This window comes from Cynara cardunculus (assembly GCF_001531365.2).
Source record: "Cynara cardunculus var. scolymus isolate 2C chromosome LG 11, CcrdV1, whole genome shotgun sequence".
NCBI classification, from domain to species: domain Eukaryota; kingdom Viridiplantae; phylum Streptophyta; class Magnoliopsida; order Asterales; family Asteraceae; genus Cynara; species Cynara cardunculus.
The window spans coordinates 5,336,500-5,347,202 of record NC_037538.1 but is presented as its reverse complement, the minus strand read 5'-3'; the positions used below and the strand labels follow the sequence as shown (position 1 = coordinate 5,347,202).

The following is a 10,703-nucleotide window of genomic DNA, read 5'->3' as shown; positions in this document are numbered from 1 at the left end:
ATAAAAAATATATTATATAATTATATATAATAATATATATTATATTATAATATATATTATATAATAATTTATAATTTATCTATTATACGTAGTAATTTTAGACTTTGTTGTGCTAGGAGGATAGAATAGTAATTTTATGTTTTGTTCAATATTATTCCATCTTTTTTATTGGAACAAAAAAGTACAGTTTTTGTCCCTTAAAAATAGGTTTTTTTTATCCCATGTTATGCTAAGTATGGGACTATATTTTTGTCCCATTATATTTCATGTAGTCTAAGCATCAAACACACTATATAGAAGTAGAAGGGTACTTACGTAATACAACAAGATGCATCTGGATTTAAATGTTTCGTTTTATTCTGTCTCATGTCGATATTATAATACGGTTTTATGTGGTTTTGAGAAAACAATAATGTTTTTATTTTTGAATAAAATATAAATTTGAAGATATCATAAAATTTTGAAAATATATATATCGATATTTGTATCAAATTAACTATTTAAAAGTTCTTGTTTTTTTTTTTGTAATTTATTTAATTTAATCTTTTATTATAGTATAATTTAGGTTTAATAATGAACTAATTTATTTTTTTATTTAATAATATATGTTTTTATAAAGATAATAATTAAGTATTATATTAGAACATAATGATTATCTTAATTATATATTAGATTTTATATATTTAAAATGAAATGTTTATTATCTATTAGATTATATTTATCTGTAGTTAGTTACACGAATTCAAGTATTGAACTTTAATAAGTTATATTTATGCACAATTACTTGTAATCTTGATTTTAAGTAATATGCATCAATAAATAGTACTTCATGTATAAAAAATGGTTTTTAAGAATTTTTATCAAATATTTTATAATATAGTATAGATATCTGACTTCTTTATTAAAAGACCGTTGAAAAAACTACGAATCAAAATTGAAGTGTGACAAAATTCCCAAATGAACTGTAGTTAATAATTTTATGGCATTCATAAGTTTATCTTTTCTTTTCGGTTTCTACTAAAATCCTTTTATTTATTTAATTAATAGATGAAGAATCGTGTGAGAATAAGAATTAATATGAGAAGTGCTAGAAGAGATCTCGACTCTTGATCATTTTTAATTAGTGTTGATCCAATGGTTCAAATTAAGTCCCAAAATAACCCATGAATTAGCTTAGAAAGGTATTTTTAATTGATCTTCAACTAGGATTGATCAAATGGTGAATATTTCTTTTTTACCTTTCTCAGGATAACTAATATTATTACCGGAAACCAACTCTTGAATCAAACATTTATACTAGCATTAGAGATGATCATTTGCAGGTCCAGGTCAGGACTAACTTGTTTTTTTTTTTTTTGTCCAACGGGTCTAATATTGTAAACTCAAGCCCTTTTCTTGGAATTGACAACTTGTCATTGTCCGCCCTATAAATGGATCGGTTTTGCCCACGGGCTAACGGACCTAAAAAGTGTAACTCATAATTAACAAATGTGGAACCAAAAAGTAAAGGAAAAACGCATCGTTGCAATTAAAACTTTAAGCAACTACTGACTTTATCCATTGTTGAGCGATTAGGACTTTTGACATAAGGATGCTAACAAAGACAATCTAGAGCCTTTTGGGTTCTCAAGAAAAAACAAAGAGTCCCATCTCCCATCCTATAACTTTGATAATTTAATTTTAAAATATACTAGCATAATTCTTAATAAATGGTAAAAAAATATATTAATTATAAAACATAAACAGGTTAGGCGGACTTGTCCATATTTATTTTTCATTGTCCATGTCCGTCCTCGAGTCCGGTTTACGAATATTTGATTATTTTATTTGAAGGAGATTCAAGTGAAAAACCTTTAAAATAAAAATTGAGGAATATTTTGTTAACCATTTATCTGGATAATATGCATATGTATATATAAGTAATTGAAGTTGTTTCTTGGCTTCCATCCAAATAAACGGTTACCAGAGTGTTCCTTAATTTTTTTTTTTTGACGGTTTTCCCTTAATTTAACCCCTAAAAAGTAAAATAAAGATAATTTCCTCGGTGTAAGAACTTATGTATCAATATATATATGAATTACATATAATTACAATTTCTGTTTTATTTAAATATAAATTTTGGATTTTATTTTTTAATTAAGATTTGCATATATTTTTCTCATTCTCAGTATAATCTTGTGTAGAATATTAAAATATCATTTGATTAAGCAAGAAAAAGAAGTTTTTTCTTAGCTATAAGGACTGTTTGTCAAACACTTACTTAATAAATGCTTACCCGGTATGCGTTTACCATGGTAAGAGTCGTCACTCTCACTTACCTGGTAAGACTCTTGGTTCTTATCTCGCTCTTACCAGATAAGATTCTTGTTCCTTATCATATTCATTCGGTAAGGTAATGTTACTTAATAAGCAAACGCTAACCCAGATAAGCGTCTGGTGAACGGCCCTTTGAATTCATTTGATGAAAGATAATTGTATTAACTATAATTGAGGGAGAGTTCTTTTTACATGATTTTTATTCCATTTAAGACTATAATTCAATATATTGATTAACATATATTTATTTTATAACATTATTATTTTATATGTATTTATTTTACAATATAAACTTTTTTAATTATATTTCACATTTTATCAATTGTCTTCATTATACCAAAATCAGAATTGGCATGAGGCCCTTTATTGTTGTAAAATATGACTTGTTTTTAACAAAAAACCAAAAAAGATGGTTTGAAAATATGTAAATTTGAATAACCCTCTAAAATTAAATACTAGTTAAGATTAAAAAAGAATATTACTCCTACCAATTAAACAATTTTAAATATTTTAACAACATAATTAATGCTAGAATCTTTAAATTGAAAAAGTTGTTAAGAGTCAAGATTTGGACTAATCCCGGGTCTCGTTTGAGCTCGAGCCTGTATATTAATCGGGGATCCACGAATCACAAACGGTATCCGTTTGCCTCTAAAAGCTTTCTTCATTTTGAAGAAATTGTAAAGAAACTGTCGGAGATGAAACAAGAGACGTATAACCTACTAACCCAACAGACACAGAAAGGGACAATACACGAAAAAGCCAATATTTGAATATTTTTCCTCACGTTCTCTCTATTACATTAACCTATAATGGAACGATAAAAACACATTTAGTGGGTTCTTTTAGCCACAAAAACGGGTATTTTGTAGAGGATTCGATCATAAAATACATGGGAAATTCGACACACATCAATTATCCACATGGTCAACACAAAAAGCTAACTTTCAAACAAATTTATGCCAAAAATGCCTATAAGATTTTGTCAAGAGTTTCTCCTATGTCTACTAATATAACTCCAACTTATTATGAAAAAGTAGAAGAGAAGAATATTACTCATTTTTCTGGCCTGAATCGTCTTTCGGCATTTGGACAACTTCAACCGGGATAACTGGGATAGAGTCCCACCATCCTTCCAATCGCCGGTTCCCCATCTTATTTTTCTTGTCCTTGCTGTCTCCCGATATCAACGTCATTGCAAACGTCGATAACACGACTCCCATGATCATATATTTCAGAGGGATGACTGCTAATACGACTGCACTTAAAATCATGGCAGTGATCACCGCGTCTGTGTGCTGCAAACAAACCCATAAAAAACATCAGCAGCTCGTGATAGTGTTGGATAGAATTTAGAAATGTTGGCCGATAATTCAATATCTAAACATGTAGCTAGTGCACAAACCCAACAACAGATTCACGAGACTAATAACACAATGGAACTGCCCTGGGGTGTGAACCTCAGTTGGCAAAGGAGCGGAGCGACTTTGCTCTCAAATACACAACAGGTTCAAGTTTGAATCTTGAAGGAGACGGGCTTGAACAGAAATACCTCCTCACATGTGGTTCCTAGGGGGCGGGTTCCGTGTGGGGCCGGTTGGTTTTGCTCGTAATCAAATGGAAATAAAATAGTTTCATACCCTGGGTGCATTGGCAAGCCATATTGACCATATTTTTAGTAGTGAAATGTTGAGCAGCTGCAGAATGTTGTATACAGTGTTAATTCCATGTTGTGCTGCCACTATACTATCCATCATTGTCTGATCCGAAGAAGTGCAAACAACAAACTTGGTTCGCTTGCCTACTTTCTTTTGTCTTGCCCAAATCAGTTTTGAAGCCATACACATTAAGAATGCTGCTATGGCCTGGCCAACCCACTCTCTGCAGCGACAACAACAACAACAAAAATACAATTAAATTTGCACCAAAAACTAAAATGTGCCTTTATAGAGATGCTGCAGTTTTCAGACAACTGGAAAACTTTGATTCCATAAGGGGCTGTTTACTTAACAGTTTAATGAGCTTAATGGTCTGGGCGGCTAATTCGCTCAGCCATACAGGAGAGTTTCTTTACGACTTAATTGTTAAGCCATTAAGCTAAAATGGTTATATGGAATAAGCCAGGACCCCTCACTTGTCCCAATTAAGCCACACCATACATAATTAATACCAGAAATAATCCAACCCTCTATATTTGCCTTCCCTTTCCTCAGATGGACAAATTTATCCAGACAGACGACTCGACCTATAGAGGGCTTAATATAAAAGAAAGTAAACAGCTCCGTACTTGTAGACAACCAGTAGCGAAAAGCCAATCACTATAATGGTGGTTGCAGGTCTTTCCCACTTGATAACCTCTTGAAACCATGGCAATGCACTTTTTAATGGCTCAACGAGCTCCTGTACAACCAAAATCAAACATGAAAACAAGGGGAACATTTAAAACCCGATTAATGTCTATATAGATGGAGAAATAGTGGATACTTATGAAAAGAAATGGTTTAAAAATCTTGAAGGTAATATACACACATATGTGCACGTGAAACCTGATAACCACTACTAAGGACTCACGCTATAAGATATTCAAGAATTGTACCATCAATACAAGAGCACTATCACCAATCCCATCCTCTTTCAGCTCATCCGCAGTAGCTTTGGCAGTATTGATTTCTTTTGCTTCCTCTCTAACTTGTTCAACAGCTGTCTCCAAGGACGATAGATTTGCAGGTTGATTACTTGCATTTTCAGATTGTTCAGTTCCTACTTCTGACTCTGCACAAGGGATACAACCCTGCGAGACATTCAAGTTCCGTAATATCGAGCTACCACTGCAAGGGTGTCCACTTTTCACTGATTTTAAGCTCTCAGCAAGTTCGTCTAGCACATTGTTTCCTGTAGGCAACTCGTCAAACAAGGCAAAAATTAGGAAACTTTTCGGATGAGGTGGAGATATCCTGAGCATTTCTCGGGCTGCATGGAGCCTTATTATCCCTAATATGGTCCTTGCATGTATCTCCCATGCTTGTAGAGGAGATTCCACCTTGAACTTCGCTAAGAACTTATGTAATAGCATAATCTCCTTCACAAGAGCAAGCCAATGGTCACGTCTCGTGGAGCTAGTCAGTTCTGGGAACTCAATGTGGAAGCCCTCTTCCCTGAAGAATTCCAAGCAAAAAACTCAATCTATTCGGATACTTAAGAATTTCAAATTGAAATATGAAAAATTTAGTATAGTCTGTATGGACAGGACCCATCAATGTGGAGATGATGTTCAGATAATCCAGCACGAAGTAGATAAATAAGAAAGATAGACAGCATACTACAGGTAAATGCTATCATTATCGTAGAACTTATCTCACAGCTCAGCGGACTCATAAATAATGGCTTTGTCGAAAAGAGGAGCACCGAAGGGGCCTGTGGCTGCTGGTTTTATTGACTGATCGATGTCCTTTGACAGGTCAAGCTTGAATGCATTTTCATATGACATTGATCCCGAGGCCTCAAAGTAGAGTGCATAATTGGTTAACGTCAGCCTACCTAGAAAATTCATTCAAATGAGAATGGTACGAAGGATGTATCAGATCACATTCTCAAGATAAAACGTTTATGCAGAAGTCACAAAGAGAGTAAAAAGAAAATCAAGACAAACCAGGCCAACTTTGTTTCCCGATATGGCGTATTACTCTCTGTGAACTTGCAGTTCCCTCAACATGCAGAATGAACTCATCATCTGCCATCTCCACGTTCCTAGGTGTTGCTTGCTTTTGCAAATGTTTTACACATCTAATAACAGCGATCAGCCAATTTGAAAAAGCAAATTAAGATAGATATATTGTGTTCTGCATATTTCCATATTTCCTCTCTGACCACTAATACTTTTATTCAGCATTAAAATAGATTAGATTGCATGCATAATGCAAAAGCCAGAATCAGATTCAGATGAGTTACTTGTCAATTTCTTGAAGGAATTTGTTGTAAGCAGGAAAGTGAAGACGGTTATCTGTAGATGCTGTTAGGGTCTCAAAAGTAAACCTCCCATTAATGTAATCAGCCACCAAAGGCACTAATAATCCCAACCACACGAATGCGCGTTCTCCGACACTCGGCTTATCATTAACCTACTAACACGGCATACGGAATTTACAAAAGGATACCATAAGCTACTTACAGAAATAAGAAATATGATCAGTTAATAACTTTTGCATGGCGCTGTATGTTGGAAATGTGATTACATTTTCTATATGTATTGTTAAAAAAATAGATGTAAAATGGTTGCATGCACAAAGTTAAAATTTGAACAAAAAGTGAATGCAAGGAGGTGCCTTACAAGAAGTGGCATGATGTCTGAATAGAACAGAGGAACTTCATCGTGTTTGTTAGGCGGCTTTTCATTTGCTGGTTTCTTCCTCTCTTCTTTCTCCTTGGCCACACATTCCTAATACCAACAGATATAGCCGTTAGAAGCAAAAACAACTTTCAAAAGACACTTTGTTTAAGAACAAGACATCAACTAATCTCGAAGGTACCAAAGGGCCTTTGGCCTAGCGGTATCGTAACCCTTGTCCTTCTAGGAGGTCAGGGGTTCAAACCTCACCATAGGTGAGGAGGGTGTGTGAGTTTATTTGTTGCATTTGCCGTATATAAATATTATATACTTTAAAAATAAATAAAAAACTAATCTCGAAGGCCATATGCAACATTCTGTGTATTTTCTTTTCCTAACAACCATGCCTAACCATTGGTGAAGTTCCACAAAAAGGATAACGAGATACTATCTTGGCATTTCTATTTTCTCCTTAATGTGTTTAATTAACAAAGATTTTCAGTAGTGAAATGTTGGCATTTAGAAGAAAATATAACCCTAAGGTTTCAATATTTGACATTAAGGAGATATTAGTAGCTAAGGTGTATATTTTACAACTCTAACTGATCTTGGAAATAACGGGTTTAAACTTCTTTGATCCTTGTGCACCGATCGTTCATATTATCTCTACTAAAACTCTAACTGATCTTACTTCTCTAGATTTTTTCACTCATTAGGATACAAATCTGGACAAATATACATGGAATAACCAGAAGATTTCGTTGTTCACAGACAAAGGGGCCAAAGTGTGTAAGCTTGTATAATAAGGTCTAAAACAAGTGACAAAGTAAGGTATGAGCACTTTGACAATAGTCACAATATCATCAACTCTTCTGTTTGCAGACAAATAGTCAGTTGGTTTCTATGATGATCATAAGTACAAACATGGTGGGGTTGAATAGAGTAAAGGACATCTTCAAAATACTTATGGCAATATTTGGAAGAAGTGAAAAGTACATCTTGGGTATAAAAATGGAAAAAACACGTTGATACTTTCCTTTGAATTAGTCTCATTATATTGTAAAAAAATTAGGAACTTTAAACATATGAGCTTTGATGAATTTATCAATCCTCTTGAACCTAATTCAAAGCTAACAAAGAATACCGATACAGCCCTTGCACAATTGAATATGAGTGTTGTTAGGAGCCTTATATATGATACCCAATGTGCTTAATTAGATATAGCCTCTAGCATGTGTCAACTCAACAGATTCACTGCTAACCTATTTTCAAAGAATTCTAACATGGAACAGGTATCTAAGTAGTAAATAAAACTGGTCTGCTAGAACTAGCCAATGTATGACATGTTGTTTAGCATTCTAGAAGGATACTCTAATGCAAGGTGGATTAATTGCATAGGAGGCTCCAAGTTCACAAGCAGGGGAACTTTTACCCTAGTTGGTGGGGCAACTCTTTTAACGGAATTTTATAGTAGATTGCAAAAGCATAGGGCTATACGAAATACATCGAGAATGTTGACATGCAAATTTTTATTTGCATGGATACATACTACTATACTAGCATATTGCAACCAACTAAATGATCCATATCTGCTTAAGAGTCAAAAACTTACCGCCTAAAGGAGCTAAAGGGGAACAACTTGCACTACTTCTGCTAAATGCTTCCAATAGCACCTGAGCTAGCTACTCAAAAACATTTGCACTTACCAAAGACAACCAAGGAAAGGTCCAGACTTAACCCACAAAAGACCTTATTTCTTGCACTCCCAAACAACCAAGAACTGCTGCAAAATTGTTGACCATGACTGCTATACGGATTTTTGGATGCAAGCTCACTATTGCATTAACGAGCTTGCTTTTCATGGTCCACTACTAAGGCTACATTCATTGTCTTGGCTACAAGATGCAAAGGACCATAGTGGACATAGGATTTATGGTTGAATAATTAATTGTTGCCTAACCCTATGCCTCTTTTCTTTTACAATGTTTTGAAAATGAAATAGGCTAATGTTAATCAAATTCACTGGTACCACTGACTCTACTCTACCCACACCTCAACTCTACCCTCATTGATTCCGGCATCCTCCTCTGTATGGCTTCCTCTCCACATTCCTTTGATCCACAACCTCATTAGTAGTATTTTAATCTAGTGGCTATCATAGATACAGTTAGTGGTATTCTCATGTTCACAAAGGTTTCATACGGGTTTACCTTTGGCTTCATGATCTTCCAGGCTCCAGCAACTTAAAACTAAAGGAAACGTTTAGGTATTAAATCAGTTCAGTTATTCAGCATGTGGTTATCTCTACATTTTCTGTTGTAGGTTTCAACTCAAGCACCATGCTTGTTAAATGCTATGGAATTTTCAGCTCATCAGTTAAGTTGAAACAAGAACTTTCAGAAGTCAAGGGTTTATTTCAAATTTGTCGTTCGAAAAGTTTAATCAATAAGTTAGACATCCATATGTAATTGCATTTCCATGTATCTGTTCTATGTAAACGTAGTTTGCCTTCCTAAACATTTTATGACAATTGTAATCAACTATGAATCTCTTTTCCAATTGGAGCCAAAGAATCTAGGCCAGTTTACATATTTCAGAGATTAAATCTGCTGCCTATTGAACACAATAAACAAACAATAGTACAAAATAAGAGAACAGAGAGAAAACCATGTGTACCGTACGAGATTCTTCATCGGCGGTGGTAGGTGTCTCCCAAGCGAGCATCATATCGAAGGTCAACTTACTGAAGGTTCCTTCCCTAATTGCTTGTTCGACGTCCTTGCATATTTCATAGAGCGCTTTCGAGGAGACGTGTTCCACTAATTTCCTCGGGTATTCTGCCTTCTCCCCCTTCCATCCACCCTCAAATTCTTTGATCAATTCGTTCACAGGCGTCTCTAACCTCCTACAAATCCAATAAAAAATCAACATCAAATCCAAAATATTCACCAAATCCTCAATCCATCCCAAAGAAAAAAAGGTATTGATGAGTTACGTACAAGGCACATCGCTGAAGAACGTCGTCGGCAATTGAAGAGAGATTCCTCGTCGTCTCCATTTGTTGATTTTGATTCGGTTATTCGAGTTTGAATATACAAAGTGGATATACTTACATTACCTGCATACATACATATGGATCGTTCTGTAATCCTTAACGGATGCGTTTTTGTGTTTGTAGAAGCAGGAGTTTGCTGTGAATGAAGGACCACTAGTAATGTCAAAAATAGCGACACCTGGCAGACATGCATGATTTCAAGGGTGACACCTTCAAAAAATATGAAATTTTAATACATACATTTTTAATTTTCTTTCGTCATGCTTAGGGGGTGCATCCAGTGGGTTTAGGAATCGTTTATCAAACACTTATTCGGCAAAATCGACCATTTCACGAAATGGCTTGGTTTACAAAATATTGAGAAGTGATAAATATTTGAGAAATAATAATATTTGAGAAGTAAAGAAGTGATCAACTCCCTCATCTGGTCACCATTTGCAGTTTTTAACCATGAAACACCAATTCCTCGCATATATGTAGAAGATAGAGGGGTAGTTCCGTAACTTTTACAAATAGGCGGCAAACGAATTCATATGTGAACTCATATGATACTCATGAACTATATGTTCATATGACAACCATTTAATTAGTTCACATGTTGATTTTTTAACCGATCCATATATGAACTCACAGATTTATATATGAATCAGTAATTAGTTCATATGTGAATCAGTTAATTAGTTTGTATGTGAATCACAAGGGTTCATATGTGTATCACTTAAAATATCTTATATGTGAATTATACGAGCTCATATGTTCATATATGAATCCGTTTGTCGCATATTTGTAAAAGTTACGAAACTAGTCTCTTTATTTTTCGTATAGCCACAATTTTTGACTAGCTAAAACTGTAATTATTGACCAGTCAAATCCGATCTTGATCATATAAAGGATTATGATCACTTATTTACTTTTCAAATATTTATCATTTTTTAAAATAATCGTTGCATATATATATATATATATATATATATATATATATATAGAGAGAGAGAGAGAGAGAGAGAG

The 10,703-nt window shown here is 34.1% G+C and overlaps 1 protein-coding gene across 4 annotated transcripts; it reads right to left on the bottom strand.

The window, feature by feature from the left end:
- Positions 1 to 3,161: 3,161 nt before the first annotated feature.
- Positions 3,162 to 9,759, bottom strand: LOC112520735. 4 transcript variants are annotated; one of them, XM_025129252.1, is made up of 11 exons: positions 9,640 to 9,759; positions 9,317 to 9,545; positions 6,644 to 6,751; positions 6,265 to 6,434; positions 5,966 to 6,099; positions 5,676 to 5,853; positions 4,913 to 5,471; positions 4,604 to 4,716; positions 4,122 to 4,197; positions 3,957 to 4,013; positions 3,162 to 3,614 (listed from the first exon to the last, which is right to left on the bottom strand). In XM_025129252.1, exons 1-11 carry the CDS (start codon positions 9,696 to 9,698, stop codon positions 3,369 to 3,371), a joined length of 1,929 nt encoding a protein of 642 aa, XP_024985020.1. In that variant the 5' UTR covers positions 9,699 to 9,759; the 3' UTR covers positions 3,162 to 3,368. The 4 variants fall into 4 exon arrangements, 3 of the variants coding, with proteins under 3 accessions (XP_024985020.1, XP_024985019.1, XP_024985021.1); XR_003070071.1 differs by adding an exon at positions 3,722 to 3,885 and having other exon boundaries at positions 3,557 to 3,614; positions 3,957 to 4,197; XM_025129251.1 differs by having other exon boundaries at positions 3,957 to 4,197.
- Positions 9,760 to 10,703: the final 944 nt, after the last annotated feature.

Coding starts and splice junctions, on each gene's coding strand:
- LOC112520735 (XM_025129251.1), bottom strand. CDS start 9,698: ATGGAGACGACGAGGAATCTCTCTTCAATTGCCGACGACGTTCTTCAG. Junction 6,752..9,316: donor CCGATGAAGAATCTCGTACG/GTACACATGGTT, acceptor TGTTGGTATTAG/GAATGTGTGGCCAAGGAGAA. Junction 6,100..6,264: donor TTCCTTCAAGAAATTGACAA/GTAACTCATCTG, acceptor CGCTGTTATTAG/ATGTGTAAAACATTTGCAAA.